Source organism: Marmota flaviventris, chromosome 18 (assembly GCF_047511675.1).
Source record: "Marmota flaviventris isolate mMarFla1 chromosome 18, mMarFla1.hap1, whole genome shotgun sequence".
Lineage (NCBI taxonomy): Eukaryota > Metazoa > Chordata > Mammalia > Rodentia > Sciuridae > Marmota > Marmota flaviventris.
The window spans coordinates 12,515,827-12,537,027 of NC_092515.1; the positions used below are offsets into that span (position 1 = coordinate 12,515,827).

The 21,201-nt window shown below is 49.6% G+C and overlaps 1 protein-coding gene across 2 annotated transcripts; it reads right to left on the reverse strand.

Moving 5' to 3' along the window:
• Positions 1 to 17,329: 17,329 nt before the first annotated feature.
• On the reverse strand, positions 17,330 to 21,003 carry Erich4 (glutamate rich 4). 2 transcript variants are annotated; one of them, XM_027920631.2, is made up of 3 exons: positions 20,995 to 21,003; positions 18,523 to 18,699; positions 17,330 to 17,959 (listed from the first exon to the last, which is right to left on the reverse strand). In XM_027920631.2, the coding sequence occupies exons 1-3, from the start codon at positions 21,001 to 21,003 to the stop codon at positions 17,735 to 17,737; spliced, it is 411 nt and encodes a 136-aa protein (XP_027776432.2). In that variant the 3' UTR covers positions 17,330 to 17,734. The 2 variants fall into 2 exon arrangements, with proteins under 2 accessions (XP_027776432.2, XP_071460316.1); XM_071604215.1 differs by lacking the exon at positions 20,995 to 21,003 and adding an exon at positions 19,668 to 19,756 and having other exon boundaries at positions 18,523 to 18,713.
• Between the last annotated feature and the right edge of the window lie 198 nt (positions 21,004 to 21,201).

Below are 21,201 nucleotides of genomic sequence, written 5' to 3' on the forward strand. Positions count from 1 at the left end.
CCCTGGGGCAGGTGTGCCTGGGAGCATCTTTCAGGGTGATGGCGAGACCACATGATGTGTTTCTTGTCCTCTCAGCATCATCTCTCACTGGGTCTCAGCTCAGGTGCCCCTGTCCCTACAGAACACCACCTTGCCTTGGAGAGGGTGCCTGTGAGACCTGCAAAGGGTGGGACCTGATGTTGCACAGGACCTTGGGTCAAGAATAACAAGCATGTCATTTCATGGTTTGGAGCATTTACTGACTCAGTTCAAGTTCTGAGGACTTTCCACCTTCACTAGATTAAGGATTCTCAACAGCTGTCTAAACATAAGTGCCTGATTGCCGCAACCGGGGTGGCTAAATTAGCAGGTTCCAGCCAGGGGCAAAGGGGGATATGAAAAATAAAAACAGACGCAGATTTTGAAGATAAAGCTGGGGCCAGGTGGAGTGCTGCTCTCTGATGGAGAAGCAGGTCTAAAGAGTTAAGCCAGCAATCTTTATATATTTATGTCTCATCATCAAGTTTAAGACTATAGAAGCATTATTCTTTGTATTCAGAAAGTTACAGGGCTGGCAACATTATGCAGCTTTTTCCCAGTTACATTCTACAGTTGCAAGGTGCAAGGTTAGGAGCTTTGTGTAGCTCTCAAGAAAGTCCATCCTTTAAAGTTACTGTTAGGCAGGCAGGTTCAGGAGGAGCTGGTAAAACATTGTGGTTGTCTAGCAGGAGAGTTTCTCTAATCCCAGGAGCTGTGTGCCTGAGATCAAGGTCGAGGCTGCTAAGAGTCTAGCCCAGTCTTCTCATGCAGGACATTACCACGGCAGGTGGGCATCCTGCACCTTTGCACAGAGGCACTTCCAGGCACCAGGCATGCCACACCCAAGAGGTCATCAGAGACCCCAATCTCAGACTCTGCTCTCCCATTCTCTGACACCACTCTCCACACCTAATAACTACCACTTTACAGAAAAAAAATTCAACAGAGTTGAATAACTGATAGGTGGGGCCACAGGTGGGTTATAATTCAGTGCCAGGTGAGGATGTCACTCTTGATAGAAATGACAGGGTTGGAGACCTCAGACTGATACACCCGGGCATCCTCCTGTCTGACGGCGTCAATGCTGAGGGCGCTGTGGTCCCGGGACAGCTGCCTGCTCTCTGTGACCTGCAGACTCTGGCTATGAAGATCCACCAGGTGAAGATTCCTGTGTCATCTGAGAGGCAGGTCCTGACCAGACTGCAGTTTTGTGTTGGTGGCATGAGTGGAGGGTTCCCTGGTCCCCACTGCTGCTCTGTCCCCTCTGTGGAAGGAGCTTCACTGAGACCCGCTGGGAAGCCGAGGTCCAGGCCACTCAGCCCTGCTGCCTGCTCCTCTCTGAGCTCAGCCTCCTCCCAGGGCAGGAGCACTTTCCTGGGTCACAGGGCTGGGGGCGGGGTCTCTGTGGAGGAACCTCTCTGTCCCCTCCCTCTCAGTCCTGCCTCCTGTCCCCTCTACTTCCCTATTGTGTTTCATGACTGCATACCACAACGCCCTGAGAAACAAGGTTGGTGGGGACACTGTCCCCTGAGAGCGCTGGCTCACCCCTGGCCCCAGCTGTGTCCTGGCCTCAGGGCTTTCAGCACCACAGCGAGCCCCTGAGCATATTTCCATTTATCATACAGAATCTCACTTTGGCTCCGCTTCTTCCCCAAGTTCTCAAATGCTCTAAGAAGGTGGATTTCCTAGCAGTAGGGAGATGACAGCTTGGCTCTGGAGGCTAGAATGGGTCCCACTGAGGTATGACGGGTACGGGGACCTGCCCTCTATCTCTGGTGTCACCAACCTAGCATGGAAGTCCCATATCCAATGTCTCAGAGGGAGCTTCAGGGCCTGTGCATGCAGGGGCGGGCGACCTGGGTCCTGGGAAGGGAGGATGTGGCAGTGGGAGGCAGTGACCCTGGGCTCTGCTGCCCTTGGGGAAAGATTTCAGGGAGAGCTTTGCTCTCCATCTGTTGGTGGAGCTGTGGCTCAGGCCTGCCCATGTCCTCTGTGGGTGGCCTCTTCCCTCTGCCTGGATGGTTCTCTTGTGGTCACCCTGCCGTTTCTTGTGGGTGATGCCAGGAAGGATGGGACTACACAGGGATCTGTGGCCAAGCAGGGTTCCCCAGACCAGGAAGGAGTGGTGGGAACAACAGGCATGTTGGGAGGGAGCCCAAGGGGCATGGATGATGGGGCGGAAGTCATGGGGCACCTCCAACTCCATCTCCAGGCCAAGCCACACTTCTATCTCAAAGAATCAAATGCTGAGTGTTGGCTGTGAGTTCAATGTCACCCCCTGAAGGTCATGAGGAGGCCAGTGTCAGGGACTGTAGCAGGAATGCTTGCCAGAGTCCAAATGTGAGAGCAGACCGTGACCCTGGGCACAGTTGGTTCTGACCTACAGGCTGCAGGGTGGGTCCTGTTCACCTTGGGTCCCCAGGCTGCCTGACTCTGTCCAGTGCAGGATGAGTCTAGGGAGAGGACAGGAGTTGACCTGAGGACTCCTGCTTAGAGTGGGGAGAACTTGGCACCCAGGGATGGTCAGCCTTAGGAGAGGCCATCTGTCCCAAGGTCTCAAAGGAAGGACAAGGGGAGGTGTCTCTTGAAGAAGATCACTAGCAGGATGGTGCACTGTTAGGAACCCATGGGACACTCTTGCCTTCTGACTTTTGGTTGGAGTTGTTCTCTGTTTATTTTTCCTGATAGTCGAAGGCATGTGGGAGGCTTTTCCTGTCTGCCTGGTCCCACAAATGACCAACCTGAGCACAGGTGACTCCTGCAGACCCCGTGATGAGCACCCAAGGCTGGCAGTGAGCAGGGAGGGGCTAGGAGGGCTGTCCCTCTCTGTGCAGGTCAGGGAGGTGGAGGGGAGCAGGAGGCTGAGGAGATTGGCTGAGGAGGGGCACAGGCAGGTTTGGGTTCCCTTGGGGGGTGGGGGGCACCCCAGGCAAAAGCAGCACCTGCTGCCATAGGAGAGAGCAGCAAGGAGGTCGCTCTTCTGGCTGCAGCTGGCCTGGGGTGGTAAGAAGTCTGGGAGTGGCCTTTGGATGAATGGTGGGGCCAGGTGTGTTGTACGTGTCTGTCCCTCTCACAGGTGTGAGGAGGGATGGGCTGAGGGTGTCTTTGGCAGTGGGATTTCCTAGTGGCTGCGACTGCCCCAGCGCCTCGCCTGGAGAGGGTCAGTATTGACCTAAAGCTGTGGTCAAGACAAAGAGCTCATGTTGCAGGCAGCCTGTGTGGCCTGCTGCCCTCAGGGAGGGAGGAGAGGGGCTGGGGTGCTCCTGCCTGCTGGAGCCTCAGGTGTCCCACCTGGTGAGTCTGCTCAGACACCTGCCGTGGGTGAGGATGTCAGAGCTGGGTGTCACTGACCTGTTGTCACTGACCTGAAGCTGGCATGATGTGGGGGCAGGTGTTCAGGAGCCCAGAGCACAAGTCATCTGTAGAGAGGAAGGTCTCAGGGGCTGAGCAGGTTCATGTGGTAAGAATGGGAAGGACTGCTGGAGAGTCAGCCTCAGCTCTGCCTGTTGTGACCTGAGGCTGTGTCCAGGGAGAAACAGTGGGTGCAGGGACGGGGTACAGAGGACCCTGGGGACTGCTCAGATGCAGAAGGTGAGGAGGATTCCACCCCCATCCAAGTCAGGGAGGCTTCCCTGAGCACACAGGAGACCCTTCCCCTGGGCAGCCTGGGTGGTGTGAGTGTGACCTGCAGGGACACTGCAGGGGCTGCACCTGAGTCCCTGGAGGGCCAGAGCTGGCTCTATAGGAGCAGAGTTGTCTATGTGGCTGGGATGAGATGGGAAGGAGGAAGACGGGTGCCATGCTTGGCTTGGAGGGGCTCACCTTGACCCAGGTTCCCAGGGGCTCGTGTGTGGCTCAGGGAGCAGGATGCTGTGCTCAGAGGTGCTCCAGCAGGTGTGGTTCCCAGGACAGGACCTGGGGCCAAGAGTTAGTGAAAATTTCCCACAAGGTGGTAGGCAACACAGGGACCTCAGACTGAGAGGCCGTGTGTGTGTGTGTGTGTGTGTGTGTGTGTGTGTGTGTTGCTGGGGTGAAACCCAGGGCCTCGTGTGTGCCTCAAACTCTCACCGTGAGCCTGTAGCAGGCTCTCACCCTCCTGAGGCTGGCTCTGGTGCAGCAATCTGCTAGTGGAGGAGTCAACAACCCTAACGCCCTGACATGTGCAGAGGCCTCACAGTATGTAAATTAGAGGGGACTTGGATCATCCCTGGAATAACTCCCTTGTGGAGAATGGAAATGGACAAATTTCTCAGCAGACCCTTCTTTTCTGGGTCCTGCCTGCTGCAGCGCCTGGGAACCAGCAGCCTGAGACTCTGTCCGTGGTGCTGACGACCTGTGAACTTCTGAAGGTTGGTGAGAATCTCACAATTCTTTTATTCCTAAGACCTGAGCATCATCAGCAGGAAGAAGGTGGTGAGGGGCTGTGGTGTGGTGTGTCCCCTGCTTCCCTCTCATAGCTGGAGGTGCTGTGGATGTCACTTCATGATGTGACACCACAGTCCAGGTGACCCAGTGCAGATGCCCATGTGTGGTTTTCAGTGAAAGATGAAAAAAAAAATGGCCTTGTGATGGACAGAGACGGGTCTCCACAGAGATGTGCCCACCTTCACCCGCAGATTCTAAGAATGTGGTACATTGTAAAAGACGCATTACAGATGACAGAAGGGCCATGAGTTTAGGAGGTTCCTGTGGGGCCATCTGGTGGGTCCAAGTAGTCACAAGGTCCTTTCCTTACAAGTGAGAGTGGGAGGCTGAAAGTCAGAGAAGGAACGGGAGGTATGGGGCAGGAGCAGAGCAGAGAGGCCACGCGGCTGGCTCCAAAGGCAGAGGCAGGAGCTGCAGCCCAACCAAGCTGCAGGCTGACAGCTAGAAAAGGTGATGAAAATGAGTGTCCCCAGAAAACCAGGAGGAGCTCCCCCTCCAGATGCCAGAGTCTCCCAGGGCTCAGGCTCCCCCCTGCCCCATCACCCATGGTCTGGGGTCCTAGTAGGACCCTCCCTCAGCCCATATGGAATAGTGTCTAGTGGGAACTAAGAAGCCACATGGGCTTGTGGTTGACCCGGCAGTAGATGTCCACGTCAGGGTTTAGTAATTCCTGAAAAAAAAAAAAAAGGCTCTGACCCTGTGCCCTTATGAGAACAGTGACAGGGACTGGCCCTATCCCCCTAGGACTGCTCTGTGCCTGCTCCTGGCTGGGCTCAGTGGCTCCTGTTCCCAGGCCCCTCCCTCCTCTGCTCACCACCCTGATCCTGTTTTGGCTGCTGTTTCCTGGAAATCTCAGGAAGCTGTGGGGAGGGGCAGCTCCTGGGTCCCCCCTGGACTGTGGACCAGGATGTTCATCACCCACACTCACCTGGTAGATGGGAACAGCAGCCCTGTGGCTAGGGACAGGGGACTGGCAGGGGACAGAGAGTGGACATCAGGGTCAGTGAGGGAGGCTCATCAAGGCTGGGACTCCAGTGAGCAGGTGCTGGGTGGTGCCTGGAAGGTTCTGGTCTCTGACAGGCCAGAGCTTACTTCCTGGGTCTGTTTAGCCCTTTCTTCTCAGGAGGTACCAGCTCTGGGTCCTGAGCACCAGCCTCCACTTCTGGACAGACACCCCAGTTTCTGTCCAGACTGTGGTCCCCCTATACTGCTATTTACCCAGGATCCCTGACGAATATTCCTAGTGCACACTCTGCACCTACTGGATTCCAAGGGTCCCCAAGACAGACAGACCCAGAGGGGGTTCACGTCAGGGAGAGGGTGGTCTTAACCCTGAAGAGTGGTCGAGCTTCTGGCCAGGGCCAGGCCTACCTTTTCCTGGCTGAACATAAGAGGGGGTGTGCGTGCTGTGTGGGAGTTGACAGTGCCCCTGCCCTGAGCCTGCACAGCTAGATCCCCTGTGGGAAGTTACTTGGGGGGACTACCAGGAAGTTGGAGCTGTCAGAGGACCTTGGTGTAGAGGCAGAGGCAGGAGTTAGCATTAGGGTGTGGGCGGGCTGGGCCCCTGCTGCAGGAGGGACTGGGGATCTTCGGCTCTCAGAATGTCTAGCTATTTAGTGGCCTAGTGAGGTGAGGAGAGCACCATGACCCAGATGCCACAGGTCCAGCCTGGTCAATGGGTGTTGTGTTTTAGGAGAGACTTCCTTGAAGCCCCAGAAAATGGTCCAACCCCAGGGGGGTGACTGCAGGAGTGAACACTGGGGTATGAAAGGACGCTTACAGAGTCCATGCAAAGTCCAAAGAGCATGCCGCACACCGGAATCTCACGCAAGAGATTTATCATCAGTAGCATGAGGCGTACGGACAAGGCTGTCCCTCTGAGGAGAGCAGCGGTGTGTCAGCATTCGCAGAACAGCTGTATGGCCTTAAAGAATAATTTCATTAGCTGCTCAGGAGTTGAGTCATAAGCTAGGGTGGGGCTGATCAGTTAGCAAGCACACGTTCTTATGGGAAGTTAAGCAGCATTGCTTAGAACAGAAACTTTGGAGCCTCTAGATAAAATGGCTCCTGATATAAAATGGCAAATCTGATGCCAATACTGATCTGATGCCAATATTGATCTGATGCCAATAGGGTAGGCCTAAGCGCTCCCAGCCACTCACAGGCTGAAAGGGCAGTCACTGGGGGTCAGTGCTGGGCGGCGGTACTCTCTGAGGACATGCTGGACACTGGTCCTAGGAAAGGTCAGGCTTATTCAAGGTGCAGGGAAAGGTCATGAGAAACTGATGTGACTCCAATTTTGAGAAACCAGCCTCTACCTCAGAGCAAAGCCTGTTCAAGGAAGGGGGCATGACCCTTGTCCTTGGAAAAACCCACAGAGCACTCCTAGGCACAGACCCACCCTGCTGAGTTGTTTGTCTGCAAATAACAGGAGAGATCTGTGGCGCCAGGTGTCCCTGACTCAGTTAGGTGAGGACCCATAGCAACCCGCTAGAAACCACCAATCAGCATGAAACAGGGAAAATACCTGGAATGCCAGATGACCCCCAAGTAGTTTATGGTGATTGATAACATGTTAGGAAACCATTTAGTTTAGGACGTATACTCCTCGTGGCTTAAAACAATCAGTTCAAACGAATCCCCCCTCTGTACTAACCAATCACCCCTACCCAACTTGTTCCCACCAGTGAATGTGCTAATCAATGTTAAGAGTTGTTGTTTGACTTTCCCGTGGTGTGAAATGATTTGCTGTGTGAAGTTATGATGCATAGAGTATCCCCCCAAAACCTATGAAATCTCACTCCCTGGGACCGCTGCTTCGGAAACAGTTGTGAGGCCAGTCTCAAGTTTGCAATAAAGACTCTTGTGTGATTGCATCAAAGACTCTTGTGTGGGCTGGGTTGTGGCTCAGTGGTAAAGCACTTGCCTTGCATGCATAATGCCCTGGGTTCACTCCTCAGCACCACATAAAAACAAATAAATAAAAAATAAAAGACTCTTGTGTGATTGCATCGGATTCGGCTCCTGGAGGTCTATTGGGGTCCCACAAATCTGTCATTACAGTCACAGTTTTGGAGTCAGACAGGAATAAGGAGGATACCCCTTTCCCAATGAGAGGGGTGGAGACCTCCTTTCTCCATGAGTTCTGTGTTAGGAGGGGGTCCAAGAGAGGAAATTTGAGGAAAGACTATTTATTGTTGATTGGTACTTTTTATATATACATAAAGAAAATCCCTTTTGTCCTTTTTTTTTTTTTTAAAGGAAGTCTTATTGCTTTGCTAGCAAAGGAGAAACACAAGGATCTCCTGTCCCAAAGGCTGTGGGCTGTGATTCTCCCCTTAAGCAGTAACAGGGGTTTTTAAAGAGGTGATTCAGGGGCTACATTCCACATGTTCTCTGTTGGAGTGTAAATTACTTGTTCATTTGGGAAACAGTCATTTCTGAGATCTTCTAGTACCATCCCCAAAGTCTGGATTACTTTGTTCCTGTGGTGAGTATATACTCAAGGACAGATAAATCTCCCTGAGATTAGGGAGGGGGAAAGATTAGGGAGGGGCAGGAAGGGAGAAAGAGAAAGAAGCATGTCCATTCCTGCCCTGGACCAAGGCGCAAGGTCTCTCCCAGATGCAGGTTCAGGAGGACATTGACAGAGAGATCCAGGAAAGAGACTGAGGACCCAGGAAAGAAATTAAAGCAGGAGAGTTTTAATGAGTGGAAGGGTCCAGATCCTGGGGACAGGAAAGTAGGGCTACCATGTGGGCAGGACACTGGGGGAGCCATGTGTATCTTGATTCTCCGTGACCTCAGTGTCCCTGCTATGGCCAGACCCTCTGCTCAGGCCAGGAAGTACTGAAATGTGACAGTGGCCTTGTCCTCTCTCCACCCACCTGGCCAGGAAGCAAGGACATTCTAGGACACGCTGTCTGAGCTGGACGTTGGAATGCCCACCTCACATATCATGGGCTGTAGGTAACCAGGCAGCTGTGTGGAGCTGACCCCACCAGCCTCTCCAGGCCCTTCCATTTGTCCTGTGTGAGCTGGGACAGGACCACCCCTTAAATACACAGCTTCACCCCTCACTTGGGTGGGTGAAATAAACTGTCGGATGTGCTGTTTGGGGGACTAACACTGTCACAGGAAGTGCGCAGGTTTGCTATGTGAGGGAAGGAGGACAGTGCTGTGGGGATACATGGCAGCCAGTCTGAATGATTCACATTCTCTTCCCTGAGCAGAGAGGCTTTGACTGTCACTACATTTCATAGTGACCTAGGCATCGCCCGGGTCCCCGAAGACATAGGTGTGTCGCCCCATGGATTGAGCTATGCTCACTTGTTCCTTTGTGATACTACCCCTTTGCCCTGTTTGGGATACAATGTTCTATGGAAACGCCCTTTGTGTGTCCCCTTCTCTTGCTTGGAAATTGGGTGTGGCCTTTCTGGGTGTCAGTCAACCTGCTGACAGCAGACATCACGAAGCTAGACTCAGCCCCCTGAATCCTGACTCCTTGCCTCATTTGAATGGCTCCTCCTCAATAAAAGGGTTCAGCATATGCTTGCTCTCTGTCTCTTTTCATGGACCCATAAGGTCACAGGACCCCAAAGAAAAAGGTATCTCTGTCTCTTGTATGGTTATTTTGTGCAGCCCAGTTCCCCTGGAGTGACCCTGAGTGTTTTAGTCACAAGGAATGCGACAGAGATAGGTCCCTAGTGACCAGTGCACAGAGGAGGGAGCTGTTGAGGCAGCAGCCCAGGGCCAGCAGCTGGTGAGTGTGGAGCCTGGGGAATGAGGGGGAGGGTCCTCGGGGAGTCAGGAGGTCGGAGTCAGGCCAGAGTCTGAGGATGGGTCTCCTTCCCTCAGGCCTGGGGTCACCTGGGGTAGGATCAGGTGGGGGAAGCCTGGGTACCTTCCAGTTCTTGTGTGGAGCAGGAAACACCCCAGAGCAGCCACCAGAGCCACCCCGACCAGGACCCCAGTCACGATGGTTTGTCCTGCTATCATCACCGCATCCTCCCAACTCTCTGCTTCTGGCGATTTCCTCAGCTTTGGTCTGACTCCCTGCATGTGCTCTAGCCTAACACTCTGCACACGCAGCTGGGCCACATCCTGCCTGGGCTCCCTCTAAGGCCTCCTCCTCTGGTTCTTCTTTTCCAAGCTGTGACAGGCTCCAAGGGCAGGCCCTAGCCAGTCAACACAAGTGGCTTAGTAATAATGATAGAAACTGACTATTTCCAGGAGGCATCTGTGTTCAGGCCAGTGGAAATACCTTCCCTGCATCTTATCTGCTCCTTCCATCCCAGTGAGAGACAGGGGTGTCACCCCATTGTGCAGATTTAGAATCTCAGACTTATGTGCTTAAATAAGCCAGCTGACCTCTCTGCAGGGTGGATTTAGGTGACAGGTTCTGATCTATGGAGTCTGCCTGCACTGGATGTGTCCTGCACTAAATGCTCAAACCCCAATGTGGGGACATAATAGAGAGGAGTTAGGCAGAATTCAGGCCTGAGGGTCCTGTGTGTGTAAAATAGACCCAGCAGCCGTGGGTCACAGAAGATCGCTTATGTCATACACAGAACCGTGTAGATACTTGATCAGTGTCATAAATTCTACTTATGGCTTACAAGGGATAGTATCCTGTGTCCTCCTGGGTAGAGCAGCAGGGATCCACTTAAGTGTGTTTTCTTTTTTTCTTTAGGTACTGGGTATTGAACCCAAAGGTGCTTTACCACTGAGCCACATCCCCACCCCTTTTTACATTTTTTTTTTTTTAATTATGACAAAGGGTCTTACTAAGTTGGCCAGGCTAACCTCGAATTTGTGATCCTCCTGCCTCAGCCTCTCAAGTAACTGGGATTACAGGATGGTGCCACCACACCAAGCTCTTGGGTGTATTTTCTTTCAACTGCCACATGCTAACCCTGGGGTACACACCTGGGAAATGTATAGGGACTTCAAGAATATTTCATATGCATAATATTCAATTCCTATAAGAATAAAAAATGTTGTTTGTTTTTAAAAGAGGAAAGGAGGTCAATTGTGGGATGATCATAATACTGAGTTAAAAAGGATTTAAATCCTATGCTCCTGATGTCAAAGAAAAAAAGAAGACCCCAAATAAACAGAGGTCACACTCTAGGGCTTACCATATGTCATGTGGCCAATGACCTATGAAGTTCAGACTTCTTACACTAATATTAACCAGGTGTGTCCGGCCTGCTCAGCGGGCCTGCTGTTGACATGGGTGACCCACAGCCCAAGGTTTTACCTTAGGTTCATGAAGCCCGTCTGCAGCTGGAACAATGAAATTCTTCTATTCCTGATTGTCACACTGAGCAAAGCCAGTGTGGGCCTGACTCTGACCTCCTGACTCCCGAGGACCCTCCCCTCTCATTCCCCAGGCTCCCCCCTCACCAGCTGCTGGCCCTGGGCTGCTGCCTCAACAGCTCCCCCCTCTGCACATTGGTCACCTATCCTGGCACCTGCCATTGGATGTTGTCTTCTCTTGTATTATATGACAACACGGACGTTGCCATGATAAGCCTGCGATTCCCAGTCACAGGATAGTTCCCAACTTCTCCAGTCTAGGGCCATGCTGATGAGATTTGTCAACAGCAACAGTGATTCTGAATAGAACCAAAGTCATCTCTAAACAACGTGCCTAAGGCTACTTATTGGACTTTCTCTCAGGCATTATCTAGATCTTACTTTTTAGAAAATGAGGACTCAACTGCTCTCATTCCCATCACAACAAAACATACACCCCCTTCCCATTCCTGTCATTCTATGTTTAGCGGTGGATTTAATTTTGTTTATTTAATTTTATTTTATAGGTGAGCCAAGTAATTGGGATTTCTTCCCAACTCCCAGCCTTTAGATTTAAATTATGGATTTAACTCTTTGCAATTTGCAGCACAAAAGGGCTCCAGAACATTCCTGCTGCAAGCAGGGGCCAGTTTAGAGACTTAAAAAGACAGCCTAGAAGACAAACTGGGTTCAGGGTCTCTGCAGGTTATTGTGTAGTGGTACTGCCCACTGGTGGTCAAAGTACAAATTGCAGCTCCTGAGGGGGGTCAAGCCTTTCCTTTTCCAAAGGGAGTAGTCACCCCCTGCAGCAGAGGCAGAAACAGTTACACAAATTGAGAGATGAAAACTTAAAATGCAGAGATCCTTCTTCAAAAATCATTAAGTAGCCAGGCCTACACCTGTAATCCCAGCGACTCCGGAGGCTGAGGGAGGCTGAGGAGGATCTCGAGTTCAAAGCCAGCCTCAGTAATTTAGAGAGCCCCTAAGCAACTCATTGAGACCCTGTCTAAAATATTAAAAATACCCTGTCTAAATAAAATATTAAAAAGGGCTGGGGATGTGGCTCAGTGGTTAAGTGCCCCTGGTTCAATCCCCAGTACCAAGGAGAAAGAAAGAAAAGAAAATCATTAAGTAGCCAGGTATGGTGGCACATACCTGTAATCCCAGGTATTCTTAAGGCTGAGGGGAAAGGATGGCAATTTTGAGGACAGCCTCAGCAACTTAGTATGATCATGTCTCAAAAAAATTTTTTTTAAAGACTGGGGATGCAGCTCAGTGGTAGAGCACCCCAGGGTTCAATTCCAAGTACTGAAAAACAAAAACACCTACACACAGATCTCTATAACAGCATTTTTGTAAATGCCTAAACTTGGAAGCAACCAAGACTTCCTTTGAGGTGAAAGAAGAGTGTGATACAGCCATACTATGGAATATTATTCAGCACTGAAAAGAAACGAACTATCAAACAAGACTGAACCCTGTCCTCCCATCAGGGACTGGGGTTTAGTGGTGATAAAAACCCCTTTTCAGGGGAGGTTCCTGATCCTGAATGCAGGAGGGACTAGTTGGTGACTTTTTACATACACCAGATGACATACTAGGCTCTGGCCAGAAACTGGGAGGAGAACGCGGCTCTCATCAAGGGAGTGGAACTGGGACTGGGACAGTCACAGGATCCTAGGATCTATGGGAGGTGTGGAGTTTTGTGCCAGGAGACAGGGCTATCCATGCTTACACTGAGGAACGGTCTCCTTACCCTCCTGAGGACAGTGTGCTCGTTTCTGGCAGCTGCCATAACAACGTACCACAAACTTGGTAGCTTGAAACAACAGGAACGTATTCTCTCACAGTTCTGGAGGCCAGAAATCCAAAATCAAAGCATCAACAGGGCTGCGGCCTCCTGTGGCTCCTGGAGATTCCTAGTATTGCCTCCTCCTGGGTCTGCCCACCTTGGCTTGGGGCTGCTCTCTCCAGTCTCCGCCTCTCTCTTGACTCCTCTTCTGTGTGTCTTCTCCCCTTCTGCCTCTCAACTGCACACTAATGATTGGATTTAGGACTCACCCAGATAACCCAGGATGATCTCATCTCCAGATCTTTCACTTTGTCATATGACAAAAAAAGACTTCTTCCAAGCTAGGTGACATTCACAAGTTCTGGGCAAAATAAATTGGAATTCCTCCCCACCCCCCCCCCCCGGCCTCCTCCCCGTACACACAGCTTCTGGGAATGTAGAAGGGTGCAGTTCTCTGGGAAACAGTCTGGTAGGTCCTCAGGATCCTGAACTGTAGAGTCACCACATGATACACGGTATATTTGACATGCAGGTCTTTGGGGTCATTAATCAGACTACCACATGCTTTGCCTCCTGCTCTCCAGAACATGGAAAATCTACCCCCTTGGAAGCTCCCCATGGGGGAACAGTAGGTCTCAATGCCCTCTCTAAGACTTCCAATGGACTCAAATCCTGGTCCCACCCCTACCCTGTCTAGTGGCTTCCTCAGCGGGTGAGGTTGCAGCGCTTGTGTTGGCGCCATCTGGTGGAACCAGGGCATCACTGCAGGCGCGCGCCCTATAGAAGTAAGCCAGGCCCCCTGCGCACTTGGTAAAATTTCAAATTGTCATATTGAAACAGGCAAAAGGAAACAAGTGAAAATCTTCCAGAGAACGTATTTTATTCAACCCAATGTATTCAAGACATTATCAATGCAACATGTAGTCAACAACAACAAAAAAGCAACATATTATTTTACATGATTTTCTTCATACTAAATCTTTGAAACCCAGTGTGTGTTTTATGCTCACGGAACCTCTGAATTCAGAACAGCCACCTATCAAGTACTCAGTGGCCACACGTGCTGGTGGCTGTGGTACTGGACAGCACATCTCTAGAAGTCCAAGTGGAAGGCACGAGGGGGTGGGGCAGGGCAGGGCTCTGAGGTGAGGGAGTCTGAGATGGAGGCAGAAGAGGGGAGCTTAAGGAAGGGTGGTCCCATATTGAGGTCAGGGCCTGGCTGTCCGGACCTGGTCTTGGTGTGATCTCAGTGCCAGGTCCTATGGCCTGCAGGTGGGGGAAGTGCACACTCAGACCAGAGTTCTCTGCTGGCCGGACTGAGCAAGCCCCAGCCTTGGCGAGCCTGGTCCCACCGGCCTGGTAGGTGCATTCTCGTCCTCCTGAAGGCTGCCTGTGCTGGACTGCCTGCCCAGTCCAGCGTGGCACACACTGGGTAAGAGCTAGCATCTGAGAGCACTGTCTTTTTCTACTGGCCGCCTTCTCTTTTCCCAGCATTTGAACAACACTGACAGTACTTTAAGCACTCACCAAATATTTGTAGAATGAATGAAAAGAGAGTCCCGGGCCCTGTGCCCAGCCTCCTACTCCACCTTACCAGCTGCTGTCATGTGTTGAGTCCTGTCTACACCCCGGGCACTACGTCAACCACTTCCAATGAGTTATCCTTAAATCTCACCCAGTCCTGATTGGTGCTGACTCAGTCACTGCTGGATGCAGCTCAGTAAAAATGGTGCTGAGGACAGCGCTGGTGGGGCCGGCCACCTTCACACTCTGTCTTCCCCACAGAGTTCACCGCCATGGCCCAGGCCATGCACCTGACCTCCTCATCTCTGCAAGGTGACTCCCACTGCCTGGATGTAGCTGCCAAGACAGCCCAGACTCCCCCAGTCTCTGTGGGGCATCTCTCCCCTTCCCTGGGTGCTGAGGTCTGACTTCTAATGCTCTCCTCAGTCCCCATACAGCAGAGCTGCAGACCTGACTCAGGTTGACAAATGAGGAGCAGGCTGGGGAGAAAGTCTGCCTTTGCCATTTTGCTACTGTCCCCAAAAGCTCCTGTGGGAGACAATGCGAGAGGGTTCAGAGGGAAAAGATTAGGTTTCGAGAGCCTTAAACTAATCACTGAATTAGTCCCTGATGGGATTAACTGAGTGGGGGCTGGGGTGTGGCTGGAGGAGGTGCATGGCCATGGGGTATGCACTTTGTATCTGGGGAATGGACTCTCTCTCTTTCTCTGCTTTCTGATCAATATTCGAGCTGCTTCCCTCTGCCACACTCTTCCACCATGATGTTCAGTCCCACCTTGAGCCCTGAGGAATGGAGTCTGCTGTCTATGGATTGAGACCTCTGAAACCATGAACCCCCAAATAAACTTCTCCTCCTCTACAGTTGTTCTGGTTGGGTCCTTCAATCATAGCAGTGAAAAAGCTGACTAAAACTCCCACAGTTGGGTAAATTATAAAGAGGTTTGGCTGGGCCCAGTGGTGCATGGCTATAATCCCAGCAACTTGGGAGGCTGAAGCAAGAGGATTGAAAGTTTGAAGCCAGCCTCAGCAATTTAGCAAGACTCTGTCTCAGAACAAAAAAAATAAAAATGGACTGGGTATGTCACTCAATGACAGAACACTGCTGCGTGCTCCTAATACCAAAAAAAAGAGAAAGGAAGGAAGGAAGGGAATTTATTTTGGCTCAAGTTCTGATCCAAGGTGGAGAGGCCACATCTGGTGATAGCCTTGTGGCTGAAAGAATTCTGAGGTGGTGCAGAAAATCACATAAATGTGTCCTGTGTCTTCGTCTTCCTCAGTCTTCTTTTAAAGCTACTACTATTCTGATGGCTTCCATCCTAATCACCTCCCCAAAGCCTCACCTCCAAACTTGGATTAAGTTTTCACCCTCTTAATATCTCACAATGGAGATTAAACTCCAACATGAGCTTCAGAAGGGACACCAATACCCAAACCAGCACTCTACCTAAATCCCCACCCCAGTCCTGGTCAAGAATCACAAGCCCAGGGGCTTCTGGGCTGCTGTCTGTAGATGCTGTACATCTCCAGCAGGTGGAGGTGTAACAACACATTTGCAACCCATCTGGGATCATGTCTGTAAATCCTGCATGCTCATCTGCCCCCACCCACATCCTATTTTTAACATTCGACACAGAAATGCAGCAGGAATTACCCTGTAACTTTGGGGGGAGTGGTTACCAGGGATTGAACCCAGGGTGCTTAACCACTGAGCAACACCCCCAGCCCTTTGTTTTTAATATTTATTTTTTAGTTGTAGTTGGACACAATATCTTTATTTTATTTTTATGTGGTGCTGAGGATCAAACCCAGGGCCTCGCACATGCTAGGCGAGCGCTCTACTGCTGAGCCACAATCCCAGCCTCTCCCCAGTCCTTTTTTATGTTTAATTTTGAGATGGGGGTCTAGCTAAATTGCTTAGGGCCTCGCTAAATTGCTGAGGCTGGCTTTGAACTGGAGATCCTCCTGCCTCAGCCTCCTGAGTCCCTGGATTACAGGTGTGCATGACAGTGCCTGGCACTATACCATAATTCAAAATGTTCTAACAACCATACTTGAAAATGTAAAAGGAAATAGGTGGGGCTGAGGGCGTGGCTCAGTGGTAGAGCATTCACTTAACATGCCAGAGACCCTGGATTCAATCTCCAGCATCACAATAAGAAAGAAAAGAAAAGAAAGAGAAAGAAAAAAAGAAATGAAAGAAACAGGTGAATACACCCAACATCACACAAATCATATGGATCAAAACCACAATAACACTTTATATCCATTAGGATGTCTATTACTAAAAAAAAAGAAAAGAAAGAAACACAGAGAAAATAATAAATTTTGGCAAGGATGTGGGGATACTGGAACCCCTGAGCCCTGCTGGTGGGAATTTAAAAAGGTGCTGGTTTTGTGGAAAGCACTATATTACTTCCCTCAGCAACTAAACACAGAATTTTCTAAGGGTCCAGCAATACCACTATGGGTGTGCACCCCAAAGAATTGAAATCAGGGACTTGAACAGACATCTGTACACCATATTCATATTATGCAGTATTATTTGCAATAGTCATAACAAATTGGAGGTAACCCAAGTGTCCAAACACAGATAAAATGGATAAACAAAAGGTACATACCTACCTTCATATATATGTATATACCTATATATGTAATATATATACAATATATATTACAATATAAAATATATTTCATATATACCTATATATATACACACACTTATATACCATATATATGTATTATATATAGGTATATATATACCTATATACCATATATACCTATGTATGTAATATATAGATATAAGTGTAATATATTATTATATATTATATAATATATTATGTATATGTAATAATATTCGGCCTTAAAGAGGTAGGAAATTTTGACAAATGCTACAACATGACATCATGCTCAGTGAAATAAGGCAGACACAAAAAGACAAATATTGTATGATTCATTTGGATGAAGTACCTAGATTAGCAAGTTCATAGAGAAGGGACAGGATCATGTAGAGTTACTATTTAATGTTAGAGTTTCAGTTTTGCAGGATGAAGGGAGTTCTTGTGATAGTTACACAACCACAAGAATGTTACTAATGCCACCTAACCACGTACTTTAAAGTGGTTAACCCAATCAATTTTATGTTATTATTTTACCACAATAAAAAGTGAATAGGCAAGATTAATTTTAATAATATTTTATCCTAATATACTCAAAATATTATCATTTCAACATATAATCAATATTTTAAATTATTGAGATGTTTTACCTTCTTTTTACCACATGATCTTTTACATTTTGTGCATATTTTACACAAGGCACATCCCAATGTGAATCTACCATGTGTCAAGTGCTCAACAGCCATGTTTGGCTGGTGGCTACCACACTGGATGGTATTGATCTTCAACTTAGTCTGCAAACATCTCCACCATATCTGTAAAGACTCGCATCTCCACAGCCACACCTGAGGCTCTTCTGCAGCGTCTCTGTACACCTTCCACATCACCCGCATTCAAACCCGCCTACAGTCATAGGCCAACGCCTACATCTCATCCCCAGACATCATCAGAGAAAGAACCAGCTCTGGAGTGCCCACTGGCTTCAAACTGGATTTGACCTGCAAATCTCCCCTCTCCTTTGCATAAATATATATCTCATTTGTGCATCAAACTAAAGCATCTCAGATAGTCATCTCAAAGTCAGGGAGGCGTGGGATTGGGAAGGAGGTCCCCGGGCATCCTTCCTCCTGCTTCCCCTGGGGCTCTTCCTCCTCCTCCTCTTCCTCATCGCTGCTCTCCTCCTCCTCTTCCAGGATGGCCACCAGATCCTCCCGCAGTGCCCCCATCTCTAGCCCCAGGCTGCACAGCTGGCCCAGCAGCTGGATATCCACACGGCGCAGCTTTCCCTGCGGGCAGGAAGGGGTGTCAGGGGCATGCCACACCAGAGGGCAAGGGGTCCCACCAGGACTAGGGTGGGAGCAGGTCCCAGGTCCAGTCCTGGCCCACAGCACCTGGGCAGGTCCTCATTGTGCTCCTGGGTGCCATCCTGCCTGTCCTCCTGTCTCTTGATCTCAGTCTCTCTTTCCATTTCTGTCTCTCTTGTCTGCTTCCACTTTTCTGCCCATCTCTGTGTCTCTCCATGTCCGGGTCTCTCCCTGTCTGTATCTATTTCTGTTGCCCATGTCTGTACTCCTGCCGTGGCTCTTCACATCTCTCCCCCCACCCCTCATATTCAGATCCAGTCTGCCTCTCTGTCCCAGGATCTCTGATTTGCACCTGCCTCTCTGTCTCTGTCTCCATTCCCCTCGCAATGTCTCTGCTTCTCCCTCCACCTCTGCCTCCAGTTCTCATTCCTGTCTCCCAGCTCCTGTCTTCCAGCCTCTGGCCCTTTCTACCTCACCACCGTCACTCACTCACTTATTCATTCTCTCTCTCCATCTCTTGTCCCTCCAAATCCCTCCTCACTCACCAGCTCCTCCCAGATCCACAGCAGACTCTCCTTGGCACCTCCAGGTTCCTCCCCTGGGGACAGAAGGGTCTGTCCAGGGCTCCCCTCTGGGGGGGGTCCCCTCAGGGCCTGGGGTAGTGGGCCCAGCCCAGGGGGCTCCAGTCCCGCCTGCTTCAGCTGCATCCACAGCTCCATAGTCTAATCAGTGGCTGCTAGGAGGAGGAAGTAGCAAGGTTCAGGGTGACTCAGTGTCCTGGGGAGTCATGGGGTTGGGGGAGGAAAGGGCAGTGTGGGGGGTGCTGGCAGAGGCATCCCAAAGTCCATTCTTCACTGAGAATCAGCTAGCTGTGGGGTTTTTTTTCTTCCCTCCTGAATTCCTACCTCAGCTCTCACACGGTCCAGCCACAGCCTCTCTGGGAGATCAAACTCCACCTTCCTGCCTCTTCTCAGACCAGACCACCCACAGGTGCTGGGTGTCTGTGGATACTGTCTGTCCTGCCTCTCCTGCATCCTCCCACCTCTCCAGTCCCTCCTTCTCAGCCTTTTCCTAAATTACATCACCTGACGTCTTATGTGCCCACAGATTGGTGGTCTTTACCTGTCCCCTGGTTCTCGCCATCCCAGGGCTTGTCTAAGGGTCCCTTAGTGTCCAGACTACTATCCATAACAGAGTGGCCAATGTTGCTGGCCCTGGACTTGCCTGCATCAGGGTGGCCTTGCTGTGGAAAAGACTAGGGAGTTCTACAGGCCTCCCTCTGCCTCTCTTTCAAACCCAAAGTTTTATAAAATTCCACTGAGAAGTCAATGGTTCCCAAGTCCCTGACTCAGTCCCGACCTCCTTCCTGAGCTCAGATCCCACTTAGCAGCTCCATATGGATGTCAGACATCTCAAGGTCAACATGGCCAGAACAGAACTCTCAAATGTGAACTACCAGACAAGATTAATTTCCTGTTGACACTGTGAAAAATTATCACAATCTTGGTGGCTCAAAACAACAGTTATGGGCTGGGGTTGTGGCTCAGCAGTAGAGCGCTTGCCTAGCATGTGTGAGGACCTAGGTTCGATCCTCAGCACCATGTACAAATAAATAAAAAATAAGGGTATTGTGTCCACCTACAACTAAAACATATATATTAAAAAAAAAACAAAACAGTTATTCTCTTACTGTTCTGGAGATCAGAAGTCTAAAGTGACTGGTGCATAGGGCTGGTTCTCTCTAGAGGGTCCAGGGGAGAATCCACTCCCAAGTCTTTTCCAGCTTCCAGAAGCCACGGCCTTCCTTGGCTCACAGCCCCTCCTTCCTTCACTCTAACCTTTGCCTCCACCATCCTGTCTCCTACTGACTCGGATCTTCCAACCTGCCCAGTGGAATCTTGTGGGTATATTGGTCCTACTGATTATTCGTAAAATCTCCCCCTCTCAAGATTCTACTTCAGTTAGGGCTGGGGTTGTGGCTCAGTGGTAGAGCACTTGCCTAGCACTGGGTTCAATCCTAACACCACAAAAAAATAAATAAATAAATAAAATAAAAGTATTGTGTTCTTCTACAACTAAAACAAAAATTAAAAAAAAAAAAAAAGATTCTACTTTACATCTGCAAAGTCCCATATAAAGAACTACTGTCACAGGTTCAAGGATCACAAAACATAAATATCTTGGAGGTGGGAGCATTATTCAGCTTATCATCTCCACCTTCCCCAATCTGCTGCTTCTCTAGTTTCCTCATCTCCATAAGGGACACCCCAATCTTCTTAGTTTCTCAGGCTGTTGGCATGACCTTCAAATAGATTCAAAATCTGAGCCTTTCTCACTATCATCACTGCCTAGACTATTGCAATAGCCTCTTTGCTCGTTCCTCAACCTATTATATCCAATTTCCACCTGGCAGAAATGATCTTACAAAATGTAAATAAGATTTTGACACTCTCCTCACTGGGAACAGAATAAAATCCTACTGGGCCTGCAGTCAACCTTCTGTCCACCTCTCTGACCCAGTCTCTACCTCTCTCTGCAAGCTGGTTCCCACATAAGGGCCTTTACACTAGCTATTATTTCTACCTGAAACACTTTTCCCCTAGACCTTGGAATGAATGGCTGTTTTCTTCCTTATCATTACTTCCTTTTTTTTTTTTTTTTTTCTTTTTGGTACTAGATATTTTACCACTGAGCTACACCCCCAGTCCCTGCCCTTTTTTTTAGCCCTAGATTTTTTGCAATTTTTAATTTTTTTTTTTTTTTTTTTAGTTTTAGATGGACACAATACCTTCATTTATTCTTTTTTAATGTGGTGCTAAGGACTGAACCCAGTGCCTCATATATGCAAGTGCTCTACCATTGAGCCACAATCCCAGCCCATCCTCAGTTCTTTTTTTTTTTTTTTTTTTTGAGAAAGGATTTTGCTAAACTGCTGAGGCTGACTTCCAATTTACAATTCTCCTACCTCAATCACCTGAGTTGGTGGGATTAAGGCATGCCCACCACTCCTGACTCACTTCCATCATTAATGTCACCTCTTCAGAAAGGCATTTTTGCTGATGGCTCCATGTCCCAGTCACTGCCTATTATATTTATGAAAACACTGTTTTTATCTACTTCTTATCAAACACTATCTGACTTGATCTTGCTTATTCATTTGCTTCTTATCTATCCTCTCCCCAGCTGGAATGCTGACTCCCTGAGAGAGAAGTTGGGTTGGTCCT